Raw genomic sequence first — 27930 nt, 5'->3', positions numbered from 1 at the left:
GAATGTTATCTTTATGAATCTAAGTTTACAGCCTCTACCACGTTTTGTCAAACAATGCATACTTTAAAAACGGTGTTCAAGATCCAAACAAATTACATGTAAAATTTGTACATAGACCACCTAATACCACGCAGTAGGCAGTTTCTTGGTCACATTATCTGACAACAGATTATTAAACAGCTTTGTGAATTGACATTTCCAAGTAAGATTATCTTTTCCAGTCCACTGAGATACTGCATGTAGGTTTATATTTACCCAGAAAGAATGCATGTTCTTACAGCCAGAGTTCTTTCAGCCACAACGTTCTACAGGATTCCTGTGGAGAAGAAATTAATGTATTTCATGGGATATTTGCATCTTTAAAGTGGAACTTACATGCCGGGAAGGCTTTAAAAGGAAAGTATTTGCATAAATGTTATGTGCGTAGCTAGTAATTTTGAACATTTATTCCACTGTTGGAAGATATTTTTGCTTGAATAAGAACTTTTCCTGACTCTTCGCTCCAAGAGGACACATAATGACACATAATCTTGCTTTCTTGATGGCAGATGGTCTGCTGTCAGTGAACAGGAGTGTTTCACGTACACACTTAATGCTTCTGTTTGTTCTTCAGCTTTGTCTTTCTCTAGATTTGTTACCAGCATTGACTGTATCATATTTATCATCATGTTTCATTCTCTTTATAAAGTTATTGATAAGTCAAATTATTTAGCTTAAAATGTACTTACAGGTTGTATTTCCCTTTCTTTTTAGGAGGTCCTGGCAATAATTCGGCTTCTTGACGTCCTCTGTGAAATGACTGCCAATCCTGATCTGCTCGTCTATTTGCAGGGCTTTCCTGGCTTGCTGGAAAGAGCCATCGGTGAGTGAAGTAGCGCACGTACTGTGACTCCTAGCTAAGAAACCTTTGACTTGTTGTACTGTAACGTAAGTCCAAGTACACATCCTCAGTTTACTGATACATTTTTGAGATTTTTGAATATTTTTCCTTGGATGGAATCATGGTGTTGTGGTGACAGCTCAGGCTTTGGAGCCGGGTAAACGTGAGTCCATATTCCAGTTCTGCCACTCACCTGCTGTTTAATTGCACTGCTTAATCAGAAGGATGGGGATAACCGTGTCTCTTAGGCAGGGTGCACATAATAGACGAATCGTTAACAATGGTTGTGATGATGGCGACGGCGATGGTGCCAGTTGCGCGGGGTGGCAGTGGCGATGGTGCCCGTGGCGAAAGTGATGGTGACGATGGTGCTAGTCGTGAGGGTGGTGGTGACGATGCTAGTCGTGAGGGCGGTGGTGGCAACGGCGCTAGTCGTGGGAGCAGTGGCGGCAACGGCGCTGGTCGTGAGAGCGGTGGCGGCGACGGCGCTGGTCGTGGGGGTGGTGGTGGCGGTGACGGTGGTGGCGGCGACGGCGCTGGTCGTGGGGGTGGCGGTGGCGGCGACGGCGCTGGTCGTGGGGGTGGTGGTGGCGACCGTGGTAGTTGTGATGATCCTGGCCATTTTTATGTTACTGTAGTTTTCCAAGATTGGCCAGTAAATTCTTCCCAGTTACATTTATTGGGCATGTAGCATAGTACCTGATAATGTGTTGTTGTTAGGTATCTTCGAGTCACCTTCGACTCATAGTGACTCCACATACAACAGAAAGAAACACTGTTCCTGCAGCATCCTCATAGTTGTTGCTGTGTTTGAGCCCATTGCTGCAGCCACTGTGTCAATCCGTTTCATCGAGGGTCTTCTCTTTTTTTTTTTATTAATAATTTTTATTGCGCTCTAAGTGAAAGTTTACAAATCAAGTCAGCCTCTCAGACAAAAACCCATATACACCTTGCTACACACTCCCAATTACTCTCCCCCTAATGAGACAGCCTGCTCTCTCCCTCCACTCTCTCTTTTCGTGTCCATTTCACCAGCTTCTAACCCCCTCCACCCTCTCATCTCCCCTCCAGGCAGGAGGTGCCAACATAGTCTCAAGTGTCCACCTGATCCAAGAATCTCACTCCTCACCAGCATCCCTCCCCAACCCTCTTCCTCTTTTTTGCTGATCCTTTGCTTTACCAAGCATGGTGTCCTTCTTCAGGGACTGGAGACTTATTTAGTAATTATATATTGGGTTCTTAGAATATTTTTCATAGGAAGCCATATTTTGAAATATTATCATCATTGCTAAACAGCTGTTCGCAGACTAATTTGCGTAGAATCTTTCCCCTGTGGTTAGCCATGTGTATGGTGTTGCTCTTCACTGTTCACTACTTTTTTTTTTTTTTCCTTTAGAAAAGATTTGTACTTACTCTGGTGACCCATATACTAAGGAAGAATGTTAATTTTATGTTTAGAGACACATTTAAAAATGTTGCTAGACTTCATTAGATTGGTAATGGCCATTTTGCCATACCCCTCTTCTAATTTTTTTAAGGTACATTATTAAATCTCCCATTAAATAAGTGAAAGAAACAAAGGCATCGAGTACCTCTCTTTGAAAACGCTGTTCTGCTCCAGAGGCAGAGCTAGGTGGGTTGCTTCTCCCCATAGGCCCCCAGAACTCTGTCTCCCACTCTTCGTTCTTAGGTCACTGTCTTACCATTGACTGTAACACTGGCCTGTAGTTTAGCCTCAGATGACTTTGTGTGTAGATTAGAAGGTGAACTAGTGAGCAGTTGGAGAAGATACTTGGAATCCAATATGAATGTGTTATTTAATTTAGTTAAAATTAAAACATCATGAACCTGGGAAACTGTATATCGTTGTGGAAAGAACGTGGGTTTGGAGCCAGGAGAGACCTGGGTTGCCATCCCAACTCTACAAAATGACTGAGACTGATTTCTTCATTCCAAAGTTAGGAAAATGATATTTGCCTTAATTGGCCTTTTGAGAGGGTGAAAGTGAGCTGATGTGAAGCACTTAAATGGAGCTCCTGGAGGGTTATGTGTCCCATAGGTGGCCTGGAGATAATTCCATAGTGGTAACGTGATTTCTCCTGATTGTCTGGCCACAGAGAGAACAGAAGCACTCATCTTGGTTTCTGTCATCTGGGTCCCTATAGATGGGTATTGTGTTTAGACTGAGCTGAGTGTAATCATCAGATGAGTTCCTTCACAGAGATGTTAGAATTGGAAACTTTTTTGTAAGAAAGGTCTGGTGGAAAATTTTTAGCTAACTTTTCTTTGTGAATAAGTATAAACACCAAGTTTGGGGTAATCATTATGGTTTATTTCCCCAAAACTAAAATAGTAAAGAATTTAAAATAAAAACAGAAGAACCTTCTAATATTATTTAAAGAAAGCTTTCTATACTCTGTTTTAATCCATTAAAATAGATTTGTTCATGGAAAGATAGTACAGAAATACGTCCCTTGGAAAATGAAGTTTATTCTTGTTGTTGTAGATCTTCTACGACTGGTTCACGTAGCTGGAAAAGACACTACAAACCTCTTCACTGCCACGGGTTGTATAAAAGCAGACGCTGACATCTCAAGTGTGGCTGATGGGTTTAAGTCCCATCTCATTCGTTTGATTGGAAATCTGTGTTACAAGAATAGAGAAAACCAAGACAAGGTAAGGTTGTTTCTTAGTACATATTGTACATACATGGCTTCACTTAAAATGTAGTAGTTAGAATGCAGAATACTCTCCTTTTTGGGGGTGAAAGTTTGAGGTGCTTAGAAATTAGCTTCTGAATTATACGCACACACAGATTTTGTTCCCACAGATAAACATAAAATGTTACATTTGTTTGTATTTTTATAATGTTGCCTTGTCTTTTACCACTTGTCCTGCATTTGACTAGTCTCCTTTTAAATTGTCAACGTTTGTCCTAAGCCTTTGCGTTTCTACACATTCTAATATCACAGAGAGAGCACCCAGGAAAAAAAAAAAAATTCAGAGATCCTGGAAAAATATCTAGCAGATAGTAGAATTTAAAAAGCAGCAGTTACTATTGATTGTTATCATAAGGGAAAAAAAAAACACAGAAAAATCTTAATTTACGTACATATTTTATGCTTATAGAGGATAGCATCCTAAGCATTTTCTTTTTTTTTTTTTTTGAATGAGTATGTTTTATTGCACATGTTTTCACCAAATTTTTTTTTAATAGAAGTTTATTTCATTTATTTATTTTTATTGAACTTCAGAGGAAGGTTTAGAGAACAAACTAGTTTCTCATCAGACGGTACACACATTGTTCCATGACATTGGTTAATAACCCCACGACGTGTCAGCACTCTCCCTTCTCAACCCTGAGTTCCCTATTACCAGCTGCCCTGTTCCTTCCTACCTTCCAGTCCCTGTGCCAGGGCTGGTGTGCCCCCTTAGTCTTGTTTTGTTACATGGGCCTGTTCAATCTTTGGCTGAAGGGTGAACCTCAAGAACGGCCTTAGTACTGAGCTGAAAGGGTGTCCGGTGTCCGTATTCTAGTCTCTGTCAAGCCAGCAAGTCTGGTCTTCCTTTTTGAGTTAGAATTTTGTTCTACATTTTTCTCCAGCTCTGTCCGGGACCCTGTATTGTGATCCCTGTCACAACAGTCAGTGATGGTAGCCGGGCACCATCTAGTTGTGCTGGACTCAGGCTGGTGGAGGCTGTGGTAGATGTGGTCCATTAGCCTAAGCCTTTTTTTCTAGCTGTTTTGAAATTTATGTATTTCCATTTATGGATTAATTCTTGGGAAACTCAGCAGGCTGCCATTAGAAACCTATTTTGTGCTAAATACCTAAGGAGGTAATTGCATTGATAATACGTGTGGCGATAACAATAAATGGCAAGAGAATTGGACCACTTGCTTCACACTGAACTGGCCTACCTTGTATCTTCTTGGAGTTTGTTATCTTGGGCAGCGTTTGTTTTGCTTCATCAAATAATATGTTTGTGGCAGATTATGTTTTTCAAAGATAGTCACAAAAGTATCTGCCATTCCACATGTTCTTCTGCAGTGTGATCTTGCTGCTCTCCCATCAAGGGTTTGTTTCTCCATTTCCTTGAATCCAGGTCTTGTGACTGCTTTGAGCAATAAAATAGGGTGGGATGACCCTGAGCCTTTCCTGGCATATTCCTTAACTGGTCTGACAGATTCCATTCCTGGCCTCTTAGAAGCCAGTCACCGTGTAAGAAATGCGGATACCTTGAGATCACTATGCTGTGAGTTGCGGATACTACATGGAGAAGCCCTGGAGGATGAGATGCAGTGAGGAGAGACTAGTCAAGGAATACCGAGGCATCAGACATCTGAGTAAGAAACCATCTTGGACGTGGATTCGCCATCCTCAGTTGTCCTACCTGACACCACATGTTTCAGGGACACCCTGCCCTGCCAAGCCTTTTCTGAATTCATAACCCATAACCTTGAGAAAAACGGGAAAAAATAAGTTGGGTGGGTTTAGCTTCCGTTAATGTTCCATTAAACTACTGTTGCACTGATCTTCCTGTGAATAACAACTGCAAACTCTGTACAAGAAACAGCGATGAGAGGACACCAGTAGGCAGTTGCTGGAGTTGAATTAACACTTGGAAGAAGGGAATGGCATAGTGTGTGCTGTGGAGGACAGTTAACACCCTCAGAGAAAATCTGCAGTCTTTCTAGTTTGAAGAATCAATGGACAGGGTTCAGGGCAGCTGCAGTCATTGGAAAGCAAGGGGAGAATCCTGGACAGGACAGAGCTAGCCCCAAACTCTTTGTATCAACTACCTACGTCTTTGGCGAATGCCTGAGTCACACCTGTGGGGCAGCCTCCAGGTAAGCTGAGGATAAAATGATTGAACTGAGATTTGAGCTGCTATCCGAGAGTTGGTAGTTTAAGCCTAACCAAGATAATTGCCTATTAAAGCAAAAAAATGGGCACTCTGTAGGGGAATATAACAGAATCCAGTGTCCAGGATACAATCCAAAATTACTTGACATACAGTAAAATGTGACTCAATCATGAGAAAAGAAAACCAATAGAGGCTGACTGAGGTGAACAGATGTTGGATTTAGCTGACGAGTTTAAAGCAGCTGATACAACCGTGCCCTGGAATGTAAAGGAAAATGTGTTTGTGATGAGTGAAAAGACAGGAGAACCCAGCAGGGAGACAGAAGCTGAAAAAGCATCAGCCGGAAATTCTAAAGCTGAAAAATACAGCTCCTGGAATTAAAAAAAAAATGCACTGAATGGGCTTAACAACTCAATAGCGGTGACAGAGGAAGAGTCAGTGTACTTGAAGATAGAGCAATAGAAGCCGTCCAGACGGTGGGAAAAGAAGGTTGAAAATGGTCATTTTAAGACACTAAATTTTGGTGTAATTTGTCACACAGCAATGAATAACGAATGATTCTCAGAGACATGGTCCAGAGCCCTGTGCCAGACAGCCTGTTCTTCTGTTGTACCTGTGCACCCTTTTGGCACTTCCCTTCATTTTCAACAGATATGAATGTAAGGCTGTTAAACCCCGTTGGAAAAGTACTGGACTGATTCTTGAAAGAGAAGGCTGATAGAGAATGAAACACTTTACCTTCTGAGTGACTCAGTGATCAAGTCTGCCTTTCTTGAGGAGCACAAAGGAGGTGGTTTTTCTTGTGTTTAACTATTCTTTTGTTACTAATTTGAATTGGCCTCTTATAGGAACAAAGTGTGGTAACCCCTAAAAGGCTTATGAAGTAACTCACCGAAGTCAGGATCAGGTTGCACCATAAGTAAATATGGAGTGTGTCCAAGTGCTGCCGTGTAGAGGTCACGGGGGCTCACAGGAAGTCGGCAGTGTGTCCCTTCATGTGTGCAGTCGCTAATGGCCCTGCTGATTTCTGAGCAAACACTCCAGAGGGTATGGAGGGGTTCTTTCTGGAGTATGAGACTGCGTCTGTTTCTTCCAGCTTCTCACCTGTGCCAAAAAAGGCCTGAACCTGAGAGCATTACCTCTGGGCTTTTTTTTTCTCCTTCCGGAGAATCTGACACATCATCAGAGGCTCACTATGGATGTGCTGGAAGCCTCTTTACTCTTGTAGTCGATCGGATTCCAGCTGAGAGTTAACAGATCCTGGCCTTGCTCATTGTCACCTCCTGGGATGGTGTTCACTAGCATTCACATGACTTTAGATACACTTGTGGGGAAGTGGAAGGTTTTGTAGCATATCTCTGTCATTGGGCCATTAACTCTCATTGTATTGTCTAAATGGGTTGTCTCACTTCTACCCAGAATGGGCCTTAAAGGAAAGTTGGCTTTGTCTCAGCTCTAAGACTTAAAGATGATTTAGGGTGGATTTTGTATCATCTAGTCTAATTTGTATCATCTAGTCTCATCCTTCACCCAGAAAAAAAAGAGGACTGATTATTTGTTTAGTATCTGCTGCGTACCAGCTTTGTGCTCAGTGAATTCATGTATTATCAAACTTAATCTTTGCATCAACCTTGCAAAGCAGGTTCTGTTAACGATGTTTTAGAGAGAGGCCCTGCAGGTAGTGCGGCGCAGAGCCCAGAGGAGAATTTGAGTCTTCCTACTGAACTTGCAAGCCGTGCACTCTCCCAGGTCCCACAGTGCTTCTTGTTTGTGAGCTTTCCAAAGGCTGGGGGAGAAGGTGTGACATACGCTTTCTGAAGGACTGTAGACTGAGCATTCTGGAGGCTGGTGAGTCTGGATCTCCTGGGCTTGCCAGGCCTTGGAGACCTCCTCTTGGTTCAAGTCTGCAGCTCTGGTGGTCCTTTCAGCTCATGAAACCCGTTCTTGGCCTTGAGGGGCCTTTGATGAGTCATACAGGTGAAGTATCACCTGTGAGTCTTTCCATCTAGGGACCAACCTTGCTGCTTTGAACTAGAATCCCAAAACTGCTAATGACATAGGTTTTCCTGGAGTCTTTGCACAGTCCCTGATTATTCCTCCGAGGTTTGTTCAGAAGCCTTTAAAAGCCTCCTAGGTCTCTGCGAGTGTGTGTGCCTTCCTGCACTGCAGTAACCGTGTGGTGACCACGTGCTGGGTGATGGCGGTACATTGGTCTGCGTGGCCCTCCACATATTACAGGGTTTTTTCACCGGTGTCAGATCATTGGTGCCTCATGACACCTCAGTGAAAAGGGCTAAAAAGATACTGTCCTTGTCGTTTTCTAAATGGAGAAGCCGAGGCTCAGAGAGACTAAGTGTAATTTAATTCAGTTACCATTTATCAGATGAAAACTGTCTCGGGCTCCGGAGAAGACGGAGTGACTTCTGTGGGGCAGGAAAGACCTGTGCAAAGCCGCCAGATGAGAGTCAATGTGGGCGGCTGATCCGAGTGGGGCCGGTGAGGGCTGCAGGCCTCGGAGCAGGGACAGGAGCTGCCTGCCAGCAGTGCCGTATTAAGGAACCTGACAGTCTTCCTTTTCACTTTGCATTTGGGCAGTATTAAAGAGTACCAAGGAGTCTGGCCTTATATTGAAATTCTGCTGAGAACTCTGTCTTACCCAGTCTCTCCATAAGTCTGCCTGAACTGCAGAACTTAGACTCGGAGTCCCTACACGGGAGGACCCGCAGTGGTTCTGGAATTGCCGGGGGGTCACTGTGCTTGCCTTTGCAGAGTCGGGTAGGGAGGCTTCTGAGTGCTTCCTGACTTCCAGCCTGACCTTGTTTTTTGTGCTCTGCTTTTATTTTTTTTTCACGGTATGTCCTTGCCACTTCTGTAGTGACTGGCCTCCGTCTGAACCTTTGTGGACTTGAGGTGGAGATTCTGTTTTGGTTTCTGCTGTGAGAAGCACACGGTATTAATGCTGTGAACGTGAGGAAGGCATTCTGTGGATTCTGCTTTGTTAAAAAAGGAACGTGTGCTTTATTTTTCTCTCCCCCATTCTCCCTTTCTTCACTCTTGTCATCGGCTCTTTAAGGGAATGTTTTATTAGAAAAAAAAATGAGACTTTTTTCCTTAATTCCATAAAACTAAATGCTTTTTTACGAAATGGACTGGCAGGTGATCAAGTTTATCTACCTTCTTTTTTCCCCAAAAGAAATCGTATTGGATAAGATGGACCCTATACCATTTTCGTCGTTGAATTCATTTCTGCCAAAAGTTTCGTAGAAAACGCGGCTCGGTTTCTTCTCCTCCTCCTCCTCCGTGATGTCAGAGATTTCTAGGATTTACATATATGTTCCATCCATGTGTTCAAACATACGAACATACACAGCTTTCAGTACAGGCATAGCTTCGTTTTCAGTAAAGTCAGCCTTCACTGTGTGGAAGAGCTCGGCCTGGAAAGACAATGAAGCTCATGTGGTTCCTCCAGTTCGGAACGATCTCTCATGAAGGTGGGCTTTCTTTATTTACATAATTCTTAATTAAAAAAAAAAAAACTCTTTGTAATAAATTTTTCATTACATTTGTTTTGCTCATTGTGTTGTCCCCAACATTTAAATTGTACCTGGCACACAGTAGTAGCCGTTCATTAAATGCTTCTTGAATGACACTTGATTTTACAAATAGTTGATCGAGTCTCTGCTAGATAGCATGCCCAGTGTTTGGTTCTGGAGATACAAAGCAAATACGACACGCTGTTCCTCTTCGAGGTGTCTGTGTTCTAATGTAAAGTTTCCTTTGCGTGCTGTGTTATTTATATTTGTAGACTACATTACTCAGAGAAATGTAGTACAAATAACTTTCAAATGAAACTAACGTTTCACAGAATTCTGGGTCCTGTAATTATTTTTGGAAGCCGTTAATCTTAGATACGTTGAATATATTTTAATATTTCCTTTTGCCGTATTTTTATTTGACAGCCTCGTCCGTCTGTATTTCAGATTGCAGGTGTGTTTCATAGTGTAAAATTTGAAGTAATTGAACAATTTATTTTTTTAAATTCCGGGTTTGGACTTCGTAGTTCTAAATATACTTCTTCATTAATCTTAAATAAAATTTTAGACTAAATGTACAATTTTTAAACCTTCATGATAAGACGACTAGTGTTTTTTTGGGGGGTTACCTTTCAGCGTTCACATCTAGACATGAAGGGCTATGGGCAGGCAAGCTAAAGTTACACAAGTAAACCTCGTTTATGATTTCCTCCTTTCTGAAATGTTTTCAAGCAATGTATCTGCCCGTCAAATCACGCAAGTTAAAATGGATCGCTGTTGTCGTGGTTATTTTAGTTGTTTCCCTTAATGAGGGCCACTGCTTGCTCTATGCATCAGTACTGGCTGCCTCGTTCAGTTACCCAGATCCTGGACTGAGTGGTGGGTTTTCAGAGAAGTGCTTGACCAGAGAGTGTTCACGCTCCTACTTCAGTTGTCATCAGATAAGCAGGGGCCTGGCGCCTTGTGCTCTCACCTCATGCAGGGCCAGCTTCTACAGCTTAGCCTGCGCTAGCAGCGCGTGGTCCTCCCAGCCTTCATTCTTTCCCCAAGTGGACGCTGACTTCTGCAGTATCCTGCCTTTAGAACCCAGATCACACAGATGGCTTCTCCATCGAAGCCTAGGCCATGCAGGAATGTTTCCTGTTCTGTACATGCTGGATCCTGTCTACACTGTGTTCCCCTATCTGCTCTCTACCTTGGAGCCCTGGTGCCGCAGTGTAAGAGCTTGCCTGCCAACCAAAGGGTCTGCAGTTTGAATCTACCAGCTGCTCGTTAGAAATCCTATGGGGCAGTTCTACCCTGTCCTATAGGGTCGATACATGTTGGCATCAACTTGACAACAGCGAGCTTGTTTTTGGTTTTTAGTACACTCTGTCCTGTCTCCCCTTCTCTGTTATCTCGTGCACATTTCAGTCAGTATATGTGTGCTGTTGTGCTGTTTTCCCTTAAGACTCTGATGTGGTGTACACTCATGAACTGATCCCCGGGAACTGTGACCCAGGCAGAATTTGGCCTGGATGTCCCTCAGTTTTCCTTTGTTCTCATTACACTAGCAGGCCCACTTCCTTCCCACCCACCCCCTCCACCACTTCTTCCTTTCTTTTCCCTTGATGTTTGGTCCTTCATGAAATGTGTCTTCCCATCTAGTTCACATGAAGCTCTCAGGAATTCCTGGATGATGGCTTACTTGGCCCTCTCTCTCAGATAATGTGTTTTTTTTTTTTTCATTTTTATTAGAAGTGTCTGTTATAAAACTGATAGGGGAATTCCAGGCAGGCTGTTAAATGGTGGAGGGGTAAGTTCTGCCACCGACTCCTGCCTTTGCTCGGCCGGTAACATTCGCATCCGTCAATATGTGTGATGCTGGTGGAGGCACTTGTCGACAGGAGAGAGCTTGGAATAGTATAGAGAAAGCAGACAGGACTTGGGAGTTAGAGAAACCCAGATTTGCCTCTTAGTTTTACCGTCTCTGACCTGTGTAAACGTTGACAACTTGCTTAGCCTTCCTGAATCTCAGCTTCACCGGGTGTAAAATGGAGATAGTAATGCCTACCTTATGGGCTTGGGAGATTGTGTGATAATGTACATAAATGTCTACTGAGTTGCCTAGTATCTTACCACCTCCCTTTCCCTTTCCCCTCCCCACCAGTCTCTGTAAATGAGGAGCTCTAAGTTCATTTCAGTATCTCCCTCTTATAAATGTATAGACAGTATCTTAAAAAGTATTTGCAAAGTTCAGAGTATTCCCCATGTTCTGAATTGCGTGAACATCAGTTACCTAGTTGGTGGGACTTCTGGAGAAAGTAGACTGAATGCAAGTATGAGACCGTTCTCTTAGGACCGGAATCATTTCTTTCTTGTCGATCTGACCACTCAAGCTTTCTGAGTTTCTCTTTTGTTATTATCTAGTAAAGTGCTAGAGCGTTTTCTGTGTGGATACCAAAATCTGCCCTAGCTCAGTCCTGAGAATGTCTTCAGGAACTTTTAAATTACAGGCCTGTGGCGTGTCTCAGGTAGGCCAGGCATTTTCCTCAGTCAGAAACAAGCTGCACAGAATCCCAGCTTATTGATGGGAAGATCGTATAGGCAAGACCTGGCTTGCCTAGAATTCCACTGCTCTGTAATGTGATTCCCGGTTCAAGAAATACGTCAAAATTCATAAATCAAGCTGTCATCATTCGTTTCCTGAACTTACAGTTCCTGTTGCAGTGAGTGAAATTAAAATTCCTGTCCGGGGACACATATCAGGATTCAGTTTGTTGCAGCTGTTTGACCCTAAAAATCCCTTTTCTGTGTCTTGTTATAGATTACCTGGTTTGTTATTATTTGCAGAAGGGGCATAACATTATTTGGAAGGAAAATTTATACTGATTACATTAAAAAAAAACAAAAAACCATTGCCATCGCGTCAATTCCAACTCATAGCGACCCTGTAGGACAGAGTGGAACTGCCCCATAAAGTTTCCAAGGAGCCTCTGGTGGATTCGAACTGCTAACCTTTTGGTGTAGTGCTTAAGTGCTACGGGTGCTAACCAAGGGGTCTGCAGTTCGAATCCACCAGGCGCTTATTGGAAACTCCATGGGGCAGTTCAACTCTGTCCTATAGCGTCGCTATGAGTTGGAATCAACTCGAAGGCACTGGGTTCGGTTTGGTCTTTGGTAAATACAATGTAGTAATTACCGTAGTTGCTCTTGGCTACTGAACCGGCTCCAGGCCCTGTGCTGTTTTCCAGTGATTGTCAGCTCCTGGAAAGCTGAGCACCCGTTTCTGGTGTGAGACCTGTGACGACACCTGGCACTAGGGTACTTAAGGTAGTGAATGGTGGATGACTGTCCCGAGTTCCTGAAGGACCAGAGCTTTTAAGAGTTGAGTTTCTTGCTTGGAGGGATGGTGGCTGAGTTGTGACTGCCAAGCCAAACTCCACTGCGTCGACATTCACCTGAAAGAGACTTGCCCTTTGAAGTATTTGACCAAATTAGTGGGAATCCTTAGGGTGGGCACCTTACTGTAAACAATGCATGGGGGACTGAATTTAGCACTAGTTCTTAATGATGGTCAAATTCCTCAATTCTTGCTGAACTGTTTTCATCATGGCCTGGTTTCCTGCTGTGACTGTATGATTTCTGTGGGGATTAGCGTAGAGAACGACGGTTCAGGGACGCTCGTATTTCTGAGCTATAGAATGTATCCCATGTTCTAGATAAAGCAGGTAAGACACCGGGGAAGTAATTGGTTCACAGTGACTCAGCACTTTGTAATGTGCCTGTTTTCCTAACAGCCACTTTAGTCCTCCTTACTGTGCCAGTGTGATCATTTCTAGAAAACAGTGATTTTAAAAGAATTTGTGTCTAACAACAAAACCAACTATTTCACAGTACCCATACAAGAAATATGTGGGACTCAGATGGGAGGAAAACCAGATACGTAAACGGAGAGAGGCACCTTGTTCCTGGATGGAAGTAGAGAATATTGTAAAGATATTAGTTGTTTTTAAACTTATTTATTTGTTTATTGCTAGACCAATTAAAATCCCACTGACTTAGCAAACCATAACAGAATTTTGACAAAGAAAACACAGATAATTGGGACGTTGTCTTAACAATATTAAAATATATCTTAAAGCCGAAAGACCCAAAACAATGTACAGAAGTGAGTAGGTTAGTGGAAGAAAGTATGTAATTTCAAAATAGTCCCCGTAGAATTTATAAGAAGTTAACACGTGATACGGCTGGCCCCACAACCCGGAGAGAAAAGGAATGCTTGTTTGGACAATGAAGCAGGGATAATTGGTTAACAGTTTGGAAAAACGAACTTCACCTAGAACAAGCACCAACATAAACCTGGGATTGATTACAGAGTAAAATGTTAGAGATGGAACAGTGAAAAATTAGAATAAGACATAATTGCTTCTTAGAATAAGCAAGGATTTTTGTTGTTGTGCTTTAAGTGAAAGTTTACAAATCAGATCAGTCTCTCATACAAAAATTTATACACACCTTGCTATGTACTCCTAGTTGCTCTCCCCCTAATGAGACAGCACACTCCTCCTCTCCACCCTGTGTTCCCTGTGTCCTTTCAGCCAGCTCCTGTCCCCCTCTGCCCTCTCATCTCCCCTCCAGACAGGAGCTGCCCACATAGTCTCATGTGTCCACTTGAGCCAAGAAGCTCGCTCCTCACCAGTGTCATTTTCTGTCCTATAGTCCAGTCCAATCCCTGTCTGAAGAGTTGGCTTTGGGAATGGCTCCAGTCTTGGACTAACAGAGGGTCTGGGAACCATGACCTCCGGGGTCCTTCTCGTCTCAGTCAGACCATTAAGCGTGGTCTTTTTACGAGAACTTGAGGTCTGTATCCCACTGCTCTCCTGCTCCTTCAGGGATTCTCTGTAGTGTTCCCTGTCAGGGCAGTCTTAGGTCGTAGCCGGGCACCATCTAGTTCTTCTGGTCTCAGGCTGATGTAGTTTCTGGTTTATGTGGCCCTTTCTGTCCCTTGGGCTCATAATTAATTACCTTGTGTCTTTGGTGTTCTTCATTTTCCTTTGCTCCACGTAGGTTGAGGCCAGTTGATGCATCTTAGATGGCCGCTTGCTAGCGTTTAAGACCCCAGACGCCTCTCACCAACATGGGATGCAGAATGTTTTCTTAGTAGATTTTATTATGCCAGTTGACCTAGATGCCTCCTGAAACCGTGGTTCCCCAGACCCCTGCCCCTAAGCAAGGATATTTTATGGATTAGAATTAATGAAAGGTATTATAGATTTGAAGGGAGCCCTGATGATGTAGTGGTTAAGAGCTCAGCTGCTAACTGAAGGATTGACAGTTCTAACCCACCCAGCAGCTACACGGGAGAAAGACCCGTCGATCTGCTCCCATAAATATTTCAGCGTAGGAAACCCTATGGGGCAGTTCTCCTCTGTCACATGGGGTCAGTGTGTGTCAGAATCTACTTCACAGCACCCAGCAACAACAACATCGATTTGACTACAAATAAATGAAAAACTCTGAAGTCAGCCCACCTAGGATTAAACCTGGGTGACCTTGGACAAGTTATTTAGCCTCTCTGTGACTCAGTTTACCGAGCTGATGGCAGAGAGTGGTTGTGAGGAGTATCTGATTATGCATGTGAGAACTATAATAAGCTTTCTTCGAGGCTTGGCTGTTTGTGAATATGCCTACTTCGCTATTATTGATGATGTTGAGAACAATCTGCTTTTCCATCAGTAGGAAATCTTTAAATAAATTATGGCGATATGATACACATCCAGTAAAAGTCTCCTTTTCAGAGAGCATTTGCTGTGTTGGTACAACGCCAGAATGTCATGGTACCTGGGAATTCACAGCAGGAAAGAATGCTGCGTATCTACTAAGCCTCGCTTTTGTGTGTTTTGTTTATGACACGTGTATCTGTGGTACATAAACACACCAAAACAAACAAACAAACCCACTACCGTTGAGTCAATTCCAACTCAGAGCGACCCTATAGGACAGAGTAGAACTGCCCCATAGAGTTTCCAGGGAACGCCTGGCGGATTCGAACTGTCTACCTCCTGGTTTGCAGTCGTAGCACTTAACTACGACGCCACCAGGGTATACCATAAACACACACGTGAGGGCAAAATGACCCAAGAGAAGTAGACTACAGCATTAATGGTAATCATCTCTGGCTGGTAGGATTAACAACTGGGTTCCTTTTTTTCTGTATGCTTTTTGTATTCTTTACAGTGAGCATGCATTACTTTGATAATGATAGTAATACGGTCCTGTTAAGAAGGAAAGAATTCCTTTTTTTTTTTCCCCTCTGTGATGAGAGGATATACTTAATTCATCACTGAAGGGAGTCATTCTTTCTTTGCTCTACTTTCGTATTCTGTACATATTAACCCTTGGCTAAGGTCTGGGAGTTTTAATAATCGCACTTTCACTACACTTCTAATTGAAAGATAAAACGTTAGCATAGGACCTGGAGACTTTTGCTAATTGGAATAATTAATAGCTGGGGGTGAGGTGTGTGTGTGTGTGTGTGTGTACACACGCATGTCTGTGAGGAAGATGTATTGAACATTCTTCCCCGCCCGCAGAAGGATAGGAAATTTTGAATTTATTGTCGGTGAGTAATTTGTGCCCCTTTTGATAACCAGCAGTAAAACCATAGCTATGTGAAGTGTCCTGATTTGGGTATGTTAGAATTTGCCGAGTGCAGGAGTGTTTAAGGTTTCTGTAACATATCTCGATTTAATGAAAACCTCAGTGCCTTTGACATTGTGAAATACGTTTCTCCTCAGGCCTCATTTCTTTGGTAAATGAGAAAAATGCTCTTACTTCAAACGTTGGAGAGTCGCTCTCTCCTTTTCTAAAGAAATAAGAGAGAACTGCCTGTCACACACCTATAATAGTTTTGATCTTTAGGATATTTCGTTTTTTTTTTTTTTAGTTCCCGGCAGCAAGTGAAAATTAAGAGGATCAAAGCTACGTTCCTGTGAAAGACTTTTTTCATCAGCACTTACAGACACTATCTGATCCCCTCCCCAAGCCCACCTTTTAAAAGTCCATTGTTTATCTTCTTCTGGTGGGATTTAATTTCATACCCGTCATTCTCATGGTACAAGAGTGATATTTAGTCTCAGGCTGTAAATTTTCGTTCACACTTAAAATGTGCTGCTGTGTTGCAGTTAGAGTGAAGTCAGTAATATTTTTTACTCCAAATATGAATGACGTGCTATTTTGAATTAACGGCAAGAGCTTTTAGTTCAGATCAAGTGTGTGTTTGCCAAGTGTCGTAGACACCGGGAACTCTGAGATGGAAGTGACCCAGAACTCACAGTCGGAAGGGAGGAGACAGGTCATTTCATTACAGCGTGCTACGTGGTGTGTGCCGACTAAGACAGGGCAGCAGAGGTGCTCGCTCTAAGTGCTTCGGGTGAATGGTTCAGCCTGGAGAACCAGGAAAAGCTTCCTGGAACTAGGCCCTAAGGATGAGTAAGAAAGACAAGGCCGGTGGAGAAGGAGTGGGCGGCCTGCTGTGTGTGAGGCCTCTGTGTGTGAGGTTTAAGGGCCTGTGAGGTCGGGCTGGAGGGAGAGGAGGCCGGAGAGGAGGGTGGGGAGAGGAGGGTGGAGAGAGGAGGGTGGAGGGCGGTGGCCATGCCCGGGAGCAGGGAGGTGGAGCTCAGCAGGGGAGTGTAGGCTTGGAACTGCTTCAGCTTACTAGTCGCACTGATAAGATCTTTCAGTTCTGGAAATTGTCTGGGGTGCTTTTTCAGACCCACCTCTCTTTCATTGTGCCATCTGTACGTATCTTATGTCTTTAGTCATTTTTGGACATACTTAATTTTTATCTCTCAGATTGCTTATTGTTTCTAGTTCTTGGGGTGCACGTTTTCCCACTGTGTGTGTTCTCTCTCATCCTCCCCACCCCTCACTCTCCGTGCGTCTTTCTCCCAGTGATTTGTAGTTTGTTTAACATGAGCTCATCTTTGGTGGACAGCGGTCATTTTTTTTCTGTGAAGTCCCATGAGTGGTCCCTGGGCTGTGGACTTGTTCCTACACGTGGTTTGCTTTTACTTCCATCTCTTTGGGCTCTAGAGGGTCCACCTACCTCTGGCCAGTTTTTATGTTAATTCTAGCAGTTTCTTGTCTTAGTATTCTGGTACCACACTGACAGTGTAGCTGTGGACCCAGCACTTACTTGTGGAGCAGTCTTTAGATTTCTTTGTCTCTCCCTGTTCCACTCCCTCCCCCAGATCTCTGGACAGACCACTAGCCTGGTTCATCTGTGCTAGTTAGTGGACAGATAAATCATGAAGGGGTGGCCTGCAGTGGGGCCCCCGTCTAGACTGGAGTTTTTCTTCCCATCTCACTGCCTTCTGCAGGCCTGAAGCCTCCTGTCTGCTTTGCACTTTATCTGGTTGGATCCCGGTCACCTCCACTCCTGCATACCACTCTGGCTTTTAATTCCTGGCATCTTGGGATGATGCTAACGCTGCATAGTGGCAGAATGGCACCTGGTTCCCCAGAGCCCCACAGGCCTCAGGCATAGAAGTGAGTCCTGTCAGTCAGGCGGGAGCTACAGGATGGAGTGGGAGCTGCTGGGCCCGGGACTACTCTGTGCGCCGTCCCCTGGATCTAGCGCCTTTGTGCTGTTCCCTTCAGCCTAGTGGTATGGGGGGAATGATTTGGGGAAAAAGCCCAGTTTAAATTCTAGTTTTTTTACTTACTCTAGCTAGCTAGGCCAGCTTGCACACGTTAACTTCTCAGAGTCTCAGTTTCTTCTTGTGTAAAATGGAGATGACATCACTGGCCGTTTAATGTTTGTACATACCCACACATACATGGCAACCCTGTAGGACAGAGTAGAACTGCCCCATAGGGTTTCCAAGGCTGTAATCTTTATGGAAGCAGGCTGCCACATTTTTCCCCTGTAGAGTGGCTAGTGGGTTCAAACCGCTGACCTTTGGGTTATCAACCTAGTGCTTAACTACTGTACCAGCAGGGTTTGTAGTGCAGATTAAATTATTATTATTGAGGGTAACATTAATCACTGCCCTGTATGAATGCCGGAAACCCTGGGGGTGTAGTGGTTAAGTGCTACGGCTGCTAACCAAAGGGTCAGCAGTTTGAATCCGCCAGGCGCTCCTTGGAAACTCTATGGGGCAGTTCTACTCTGTCCTATAGGGTCGCTATGAGACGGAATCGGCTCGACGGCACTGGGTTCGGTTTGGTTTTTATGAATGCCACCTATGTGTATTTGGGTGATGGGTTTTATAAATATGTTTGATTTTATCCCATCTGACCCCAGAGGCCGTGTCCGCTAGGCCCTTCTGCCTCCTGAACTCGGTGAGATACATGAAATGTGCAGGGAAGGCCTGGTACAGTGCCACGCCCTCTGAGTAGGAATCATGGTCACTGGGGGTACTGCTTTCCCTAGGAACTGAGAACAGGTCTTTTGGCCTCCCAGGGACAGGCTCTTGAGCAGGCAGTGCTGAGAGAGGGAGAAGGCTGGGTCCGGGCCAGCTCCTTCTCTGCCTGCGTGCTGCCAGAGCCCTCTGCTTGCCCCCCGTGCGAAGGGCTGGTGTGCTCTTCAAGCTGCATCCTGGTGCTCAGGACTGTTGGTGTCAGGGCACCAGGAAAAGAAGGCAGACTGCAGGTGGTCCTCTGCTGGTCGGCCACGCTAGCTCTCCTGGCAGATACTCTCCAGGGTCCCGTCAACCATCCCGTTCCCGCAGTGCTTGTGAAACCTTCACGGTGCTCCCCATCCGGGTCTGCAGAGGCTGGGTCCCCTTGGTGGCTTGGTTTCTCCACGACCCCTCCATTTCCCCAGTGCTTTTTTTTTTTTTTTTGTCATCATGCTAAAAATTCCATTATTAACCTGTCATTTTCTTTAATTCTGATTTATGTTAAAATGCAGGTGGACCGTGGAGGGGACTCATTTTAAGCCCTCATCAGTTGTTTATGTGTTTGCATGAATACGTTTCTAGTGTTTTCCAGAGCGCAGAGTCTGGTAAGATGGTCAGGAGAGGCCAAGATGGAAATGGGGAGCAAGAAGAGAGGCTCTGCCTCCTTGGCCTTTCTCAGTGTCTCTCCTGGTCTCACGTTCTCACTGCCTCCTTGGCCTTTCTCAGTGTCTCTCCTGGTCTCACATTCTCACCGTCTCCTTGGCCTTTCTCAGTGTCTCTCCTGTTTTCACGTTCTCACCACCTCCTTGGCCTCTCTCACTGTCTCTCCTGGTCTCACGTTCTCACCGCCTCCTGATCAAGAAGAGAAAAGATGTGACCAGTCATTCTAGTTACTTGTTACTCATCCTCTTTATGTTACCAATAGTAATAATTTGTCTTGATTTGGAAGTGCCTAGTTTTTCTTTTTGGGGGGTAAGGCATTAATTATTTTGGCCACTTGTTTAGATTGGAAAAATGAAATTTTAAGCCTTTACTCAAGACTCTGAAAAGTTAATTATTTCCACAGTGAGCAGCAGCAATGACAGTAATAAAGGCAGACATTCCGTGGCACTTACTGTGCTTCCGACGCTCTTGCAGGCCCTTTACACAGGTGACTCGTTTGTCCTCACGGCGTTCATAGAGAGAAACTGTTCCGCATCCTGTAGACCTACAGGCGGAGGAAGCATGTGGAGGCTGAGTAACGGCCCAAGGTCGCACACAGCTCGTAAGTGGTGGGGCTGATGTAAAGGTCTACGCGGCCTGGTTCTAGAGCTGTGCACTTCCCCAGGGCCCCTCCTCTCAGGTGCTTGTTCCTTTCTCCAGGGCTGGGCCACGTCTGTCATGGTCGGACACTGGGGGACACCCTCAGCCCGAAACATGACCATTCCAGCTTTCCGTTTTATGAACACAGATTCCATTTGTATTTTGCACCTGCACGCAGAATAGCTAGTATCAGCCTTTCAGGAGTAGGAGTAAAAGTAATTTTTTTGTTTTGTTTTGTTTTAAAACAATAAATGTTCATCTGGCAGTTCCTGTGGGCCAGGAATACAAGAGTGGTTAAGCTGGGTGGTTCTGGCTGGGCTCTCTCCTGAGGTTGCAGTCCAGATATTGGCCAGGACTGTAGTTCTCTGCAGGCTTGGATGGAGCTGGAGGGTCTGCTGCTCAGGTGGCACTCATGTGCCCGGTGAAGTAGTACGGGTTGCTGGCAGATCTTTGGCTCCTTGCCACGTGAACCTCAACGTAGGGCTGCTTGAGTGTCCTCACAGTATGGCAGCCGGCTTTCCCCAGCGTGAGTAACCCAAGAGGGAAAGAGCAGAATGGAAGCTGCAGTGTACCTCATGACTGATTCTCACAGGTCACATTCCACCATTTTTGTCACATTCTGTTTGTTAGAAGGGAGCCTATACTCTAGTACAGTATACATTCAAACCAAAGCCAGGTGCTGGCAAGTTGATTCTGACTCATGTTGACTCTGTGTGTGTCAGAGTAGAACTGTGCTCTAGATGGAGTAAAGGTGATTTTTGTAAATTAAGTTTAAAACGTGATTCTCATCGCTTATCCAGGTTATTTTTAAGGAACTAATATTCTGAGCATAGACTTGAATGACTGACATTTTCAAAAAGGAATCTTTGTTAAGGAAAATTTTATCTACTGATATATATGTTCACTTAGGCGGAGAAGATATGTGTTCTTTAATCATTAAAAAAAATAATAAATTACCGCATTTAAAGAAAACCCCTGTGATGAACTTTTTATGGATATTTCTAGTGTTTGTTTGATTAAAGTTTTCTAAGGAAGCTTTTAGGCAGCGTTTTAGACCCCCCTGCTCAGACTTGCAGGAACCCCCTCCCCCCGCCAGCTGTGTGCGTGCACATGTGTGCGCGCGTGGCCGCGTTGCTGCCGTTGTCATTTTCAGTTTGTACATGTTATGTTACAAATCCTTGTGCAACTGGCGCTTCAGTTCATGTTCCTCTCAGATATTTGCATAATTGGTTTAACATGACATTAATTTCTGAGAATGATTCGTAGCTATTCACTGGTTTCTTTTTAGTGAAACTGTTGAATTTACCCACTGGAAAAATTCAGGAGGAAGTTGAAAACAAATCATTTACTTGGCAGAGTTGGCAAGAATTGGATTGGAATTGAGTTTTCATCTTTTTAGTCCTGTGTGGTCAGTGCATGAAATTAAGAGAGAACCAATATGTGTGTTACGGGCTGAACTGTGTCCCTCAAAGATAGGTTCAAGTCCTAAGCCCTGTACCCGTGAAGGTGTCCTGCTTGGAAGTTGCATCTTTGCAGATGTCATTAGTTAACATGAGGTCATACAGGAGTAGAACGGACCCCTAATCCCATCTGAGCGGTAGGCTTATGAGAAGAGACACGGACAAAAGAGACAGACACAGGGAAGACTGCCATCTGAGGACGAAGGCAGAGATTGGAGTGATGAGGCCAGAAGCCCAGGAATACCTGGGGTCACCAGGAACTGGAAGAGAGGAGGAAGCATCCTCTCTTGAGACTGTGGAGGGACTGCGGTCCTGATGACACCTTGATTCCAGACTCACAGCCCCCAGTTTTCAGCATTCCAGTTTGTGGTGCTTTGTTAAGGCAGCCGGAGGAAGCTAATACAGTGAGGACTATGACTCAGACGAAAAAGGTAGTTTCAAATGTTTTCCAAAGCAAACGGAGCACCCTCCTCTCCGTGGCCAGGAACTGCTTTGGTCTGCACCTGACGCTCCCTAACAGACAGCCTGGGGGCTGGGGGTGTGGAGGAGGAGGGCTGGGGAAGCTGAGTTAGGAGGTGGGCGGTGGGGGTGTTGACAGGAAGAATCCGACTGGCAGGCCTTGGGAGCAGGGAGGGGAGAGGGTGTGTCCTTTGCCTGCTGGAATTTCAACCCTGCAGCTTTCAGCTACACCCTCCTCCCTCCTCCAACCAAAAAACAAAACAAAACCAAACAGCCGTTGAGCTTTAGGGCAGAGAGTGGCAGTGTCAGCTTAGGTAGAAATGTGGTGAGCATAGAGTGCCCTCCTCCTTGAAGGTTCCCCGTGGGGTCCCCCCTGGGAACAGTCAGGGAGCAGCCCTGCCTGCCTTCGGCCAGATGGAGCATTTTACTGCTCTCCTGCGAGGACCCCTGGGGAAGGTGTCCAGAGGGGGAGGAGGGGGTGCTTCAGCATATTGAAGGGACAAGGAGAGCCGCCCTGTCCGTATTCTCTTTAATCCTGAAGAATCATTCCTAACCATTTTAGAAGAACAGAACCAGTTAGTATAAGCTTTGGTAGCATGGATAGGATACAATTTTTTTTTTCCACATGCACATAGGATTCAGTTTTGAGTGTACTGACTTTATAAATCAAATTGTTTTGAAATTTTAGTTACTAAGTCAGAATTGTGATTAGAATTCTCATGTAAATCAGTTAATATCTTATTCTCTTTTAAGGGTTATTTTTAGAAACTGTTCCACTTGGACTTATTAAAAAGTTAATGGCTGATACATTTTCTCCACACAGCTGTACTTAGGCTTCGCTTATTACGTTAACATTTATTTGACTTTTACTGTGTACAGTATTTGTCGATTTTATGTAAAATGGTGAAAGAGGAGAACACAGAGCTCAGCCTTGTAGATAAGCTGCACAAATGCAAACTCAGTCCGATGCTTCGGAATTCATAACAGAGGCTGAATTTGCTAGTTGTCACTAGAAAGTGGCTCCCTTCTGGAGGGCACTGTGCCATTCCTACCGTCCCTCCTGGTCCTCCTGGCTGACGTTGGCCCCTGAAGTTGCCACCGGCTCCCTTCCCTCCCCTGTAGCCCAGGTGATAGTCTCCCTGGTGGGGCTGTCGGCTCTGGAGCAGAAGCTCAAGCATGGAATAGACCGTTGGTTTCTCAGCCATTTTGAGTCATATAAAAGCTCAGAAAGACCGGTTTTACTTCTGTAATATGACATTACATGTTTATGGCTTGATCTGCAAAACCTGAAGCTTCCTAAGGAATATCGCACCTAATTTCAAGGTTGTTTTGATGTGTTATCATAACAACCCGCCACTGTGGAAGTGCGAGGTTAGTGCAGTGTGTCCTGGTTGGACGGTTATCTTGGAAATGTTGTGTGTTGTTTTTAGGTTGCCAGGCATTCATTTAAACACACACTGGCCCACGTGCTGGCACATGCACACGTGTGCACACGCTCACAGCCGAGTGCCAGGAGCTACAATTTAAAGGTCTGAAATGATAAAGCAACATGTAATATTTTATCTGGAGGGCAAGTGCCTGATGCTCACCTTCACATGACGTCTCGTTTCCTAAGAGCCTGCGGCATCAGCAGTCTTGATAACAAGAATTCTAGTGCTGTGGTACGCATTCCAGGCTTGCCATCTCTTCTGCCTAGCAAATATATGGCTTTTATGGACTTATAAATCATGGCAGTAGGATTCAGGTCGATCCAAAAAGAAGAGATGTGAATCTTTACAGAGTAGCAAGACTTAATGTAATTCAGACATTGCTTAGAAGTAACATTCTTATTTAAAGGCAGTATATTTCCTACCTTTGAAAGTAACTTTGAAAACCTATTGCCAGAGAAACACATTAGTCAAGAACATGCTGGGTGCCAAGCACTATGCTAGGTGCTGGAGATAAGACGGAAGGAAGTGATCCTTGCCCTTGAGTAACACGGGGAGGGCAGGGTGGGGGGAAGGGAAGGTGCTAAAAAGTAAGATTCTAAGGCAATCTGTTAAGTTGTATTTTTACAATAGAGGTAAGAAGGCAGTAGGAAACGGGGGGCGCAGTGGTTAAGTTCCTGGCTGCTAACCGAAAGGTTGGTGATTTGGACCCACCCAGTGGCTCCACGGAGAAAGCCCTGGCAGTCTGTTTCTGTTAAGGTGACAGCTGAGAACACCTTGTGGGGCAATTCTGCCCTGTCACATGGGGTTGCTATGATTCAGAACCCACAGCACCCAAACCACAAGAAGGCAGTACGTGGGGGTGCTGTGGGGGGGCCGGGTAGAGGACTCCCTGCTCTTCCTGTGGCGTGAAGCAAGAAGCCAGGCTTCCCACCAGGAGCTTACACTGAACAGACTTTCAGGATAAGCGGTTTTCGGTTATGGGGTCAGCAGAGGCCAGGTTCCCCTCGCGGTTCGTAAGCCCTCTTCCTCCCTCCCCCCCTCCCTCCCCCCCTCCCCCCTCCCCCTTTTCCTTCCCCAGGCTCCAGCTGTGGGGAAGGAGCCACACTCACCTCCTGGCTAAGTGAGCCGTGGATTGGAAAAGACTACAGAGGCTCCTCTCGGTCATTTACATGCAGAAAATGCACAGATTCCTAACGAGCCGGTCCGTAGTAGGGTTCGGCAACCTGTTCGAGATGTCCATTTCCATCACCTGGGAAAGTCCATGCACAGATTCCTAACGAGCAGCCCGTGAGGTTGGGCACCCGTTAGAGATGTCCATTTCCATCACCTGGGAAAGTCCATGCACAGATTCCTAACGGAGGCTCCTTCAATCCGTTTCCATCACCTGGGGAAGTCCGTTGTTTTGAGGCTGGCTTTCATATGCTAGTACAGCATCGTGCTGGGGAATAATGGCCCTAATTAAGGCATGAGGAACAGGGTGGAATCTTAGATTCTTTTCCTCTGGTGTGGATAAGTTTGTGCTCACTCATCCACGTTTCTTTGCTTAGACCTCCCTGTGAGCAGTTGCCCACTTCCTGGGGGTCCTGGCACAGCTGTGGCGTGGCTCTTGGGCCTTAAAAGCAGCGAGACTTTCCCATTCACACAAGCTTGTCTTGACCCAGATCGCAGGCTTTTTGTCGAGTTGGTTGCAGGCCAGGTGCACCTGTGAGTGTGTCCTCAATAACATCGTGCCCTGTTTAGCGCGGGGGGGGGGGGGGCTTGTTCAGGCTGCGGAAGTTACTACTACACATTATTTCCTTCAGTGAGTGTTCATTGGGTGCCTGCTGTGTGTCAGACTCTCTCAAGCTTTGAAGTTCAAAGATTGAGATGCAGTCCTTATTCTCAAGTAGCTTCTGATCTAATATTGAGACAGACAGTTAAACAGAGAACTACCTTTGTCTGCTCTCCCCAGAAAGGGGAGTGGTCACTGGGGCTTCTTAGCAAGACTTGGAGTATCAGCAGAAGCTTCCTGGGAATACTACTACTACTGGAAAAAAAAAAAAAAGACAGCCTACTGCTATGAAGCAGCTAGAGCAGCAGCAACAGTAGTTACCGTCATTGGCACAAACGGACAAGCACCCGACTACTGGGTGAAAGGTTGGCCAGTTCAGAACCATCAGGAGGCCCCTGGGAAGACAGGGCTGGCCACCTGCTTCCAGGAGATCTCGAGAACCTGGTTCTCCTCTGCACGCCTGGGTGGCCCTGAATCATTCAACAGCAGGCACAGTTCTGCGTACTCATCTTTGACCTCAGTCACTCCTCTTGATGCGTTTCCCACATTCTTGAGAGGAGCCCAGAGGTTAATAACATGTCCCGGATCAAGCAGGTGTAAGAGGTGTGAGGGAGAAAGAAACTCTGTTATTCAGCTTTTTGCTGGTTGTTTGTTATTGCAGCATAAACTAGTCTTTCCTAACTGATGGGAGGATGAGTGTTGTGGATTGAGTTGTATCCCCCCAAAAATGTGTGTCAACTGGCCTAGGCCGTGATTCCCAGTATTGTGTGATCGTCCACCATTTTGTCACCTGATGTGATTTTCCGATGTGTTGTAAATCCTATCTCTATGATGTTAGTGAGGCAGGATTAGAGGCAGTTATATTAATGAGGCAGGACTCAATCTACAAGACCTGGTTGTATCTTGAGTCAGTCTTTTTTGAGATATAAAAGAAAGAAGTGAGCAGAGCAGGACACCACGTTCCACCAAGAAACAAGAGCCAGGAGACTACCTTGTCCTTTGGACCTGGGTCCCTGCACCGAGAAGCTCCTAGACCAGGGGAAGATTGATGACAAGGATCTTCCCCAGAGCCGACAGAGAAAGCCTTCCTTTGGAGCTGGCACCCTGAATTCGGACTTCTAGCTTCCTGGACTGAGAGAGAGAAAGTTTCTCTTTGTTAAAGCCATCCACGTGTGCTTATAGCAGCACTAGATGACTAAGACGTTGAGGGTGCCGATCAGGTGCAGAGCAATCCTGCAGGCGAGACACCAATTAGAAGCCTTGAGCAGGAGGAGCTAGAGGCTTGGGCAGGGATGTGGTGATAAGACTGGAATGAAGGGACAGAACCAGGAGACAGACATCTGAGAAAGATAGAAATGCGGGCGGGGGAGCATTTCCTTTGGTGGGCCCATCGCACTTGATCAGTTTTGTCTTTTGGAAAAGAAGCCACCCCTTCATCACTGCCTTAACGTTTTCAGGGACTGTGTCAGTATCTCAGTGTGTTTACATTGGAGATTGTGAGCAGAGGTTGAAATGCCATTTCAAATACTACAAGGCGCTAAGCCCCATGGCTTTTTGCTCATTGCCCTGTCCTCAGCCTGTAGCACCGTGCCTGGCCGTGGTGGGTGCTCTCTAAATTTTTATGTTAAAGGAGGAAGAGAGGAATATTTTTCGGCGTTGTTATTTTTCTGCCATAAAGCTCTTCTGAGCTGTTACGTAACACTGCGTTTTCTTGCTTGTCATTTCCCTCCAGCCTTCACAGGAAGAGCAGGTGTCAGAGTGCTGATGGATTCAATGTTAATGGCTATAAAACAAGTGTGAAAGGATGGAAGTTGGGTGCGATGCGCGTTATGGTGCTGCATGCGCCAGAAGAATGTTTTTTATCTGTCTTCCATTTTGAATATTCTGAATCCAGTGACTAGAACATTTTATACAATGCTTTGCTCTTGAGTTTTTTAATCACACACCTGTCCCCCCTTTTGCCTAGTCATATTAGTAATCGCATAAAAATCTGTTTTAAATTACATACATTAGAATAACAAAAGTTGATTATGTAAATAGTCTTTAATTAAAGTTGAAAAATTAGGTCATTGTGATAGAGCTATTTCTAAGTTATTGGCTAAAAAAGAAGAGGGCGATATAAGTGCAGTCAAGTCAAAACTGTATTTAACTGGATTTTAAGGTGTAATATGGCTTTTTAAAGAACCACATCTGTCTGAGATGTGGTGGGTGTGGTCCTAACCTTAAGCAGGTGAATGGACCAGGTAAGCCTTCAAGAGTTTCTGACTCCCACATTTTTCTGGTTTTTAAAAAGTTTCCTATTTAAACATGTTTTTACTTTACTTTATGGTTTAAGCAACTGAGAATCAAAAATGAGCCATAAAAGATAATGTTACACTTGTAACAGAGGAAAATTAGAAAGCAGCTCTACCGTGTGACTTTGGTTTGTGAAGCGAAAGACTTGAAGTTACAGATAAAAAGTAAATTCATTTCCTCTGTACCCTGTACTGGCTTTTGTCATGTCATTTCTGAGGCTGTTGTAATTATTTCCCCTTTGTCTCTCTCCCCTGCCTAGTCTGTATTTTCTTCTCGAGGGACAGGTAGCTTAGCGTATTTTTCTCTGTATGGACAGTGCCTACCAGAGGGCCTGAGCCAGTGTGGGTACTCAGGTATTTGATGGATGCTTCCCCTTGCTATGGGAAGTGCCTGGCTGTTGGTTATTGTAAACGGATTAAGTGGATAGATAACAGATAAAGTAGATTATTTCAGTTAGAAACAAACATAAGTGATAAGATCCTTTTGGCTATTCAATGTGATTTGCTTAATACTGTTCTCTGTGTGTGTGTGTGTGTGTGTGTATTCTT

The 27930-nt window shown here is 44.8% G+C and overlaps 1 protein-coding gene and 1 long non-coding RNA gene across 3 annotated transcripts in view; one reads left to right on the top strand and one right to left on the bottom strand.

Annotated features, from left to right (window-relative positions):
• ATXN10 (ataxin 10) overlaps positions 1–27930 on the top strand; it is a 211495-nt gene that overhangs the window by 90173 nt on the left and 93392 nt on the right. For both annotated transcript variants that reach the window (XM_064283377.1, XM_064283376.1), the window contains 2 exons: positions 754–862; positions 3387–3556. In XM_064283377.1, coding sequence (XP_064139447.1) covers positions 754–862; positions 3387–3556 — 279 coding nt within the window. The remainder of the gene's footprint in view (positions 1–753; positions 863–3386; positions 3557–27930) is intronic.
• Positions 15371–25349, bottom strand: LOC111748081 (uncharacterized). Its single transcript, XR_002784051.2, has 4 exons — positions 24426–25349; positions 23476–23578; positions 19781–19872; positions 15371–19517 (listed from the first exon to the last, which is right to left on the bottom strand). It is a non-coding gene; the product is annotated as an uncharacterized LOC111748081 (long non-coding RNA).

This window comes from Loxodonta africana, chromosome 4 (genome assembly GCF_030014295.1).
Source record: "Loxodonta africana isolate mLoxAfr1 chromosome 4, mLoxAfr1.hap2, whole genome shotgun sequence".
Taxonomy (NCBI): Eukaryota; Metazoa; Chordata; class Mammalia; order Proboscidea; family Elephantidae; genus Loxodonta; species Loxodonta africana.
The sequence above is the reverse complement of the archived record's forward strand: the minus strand, read 5'-3'. Positions and strand labels throughout refer to the sequence as shown.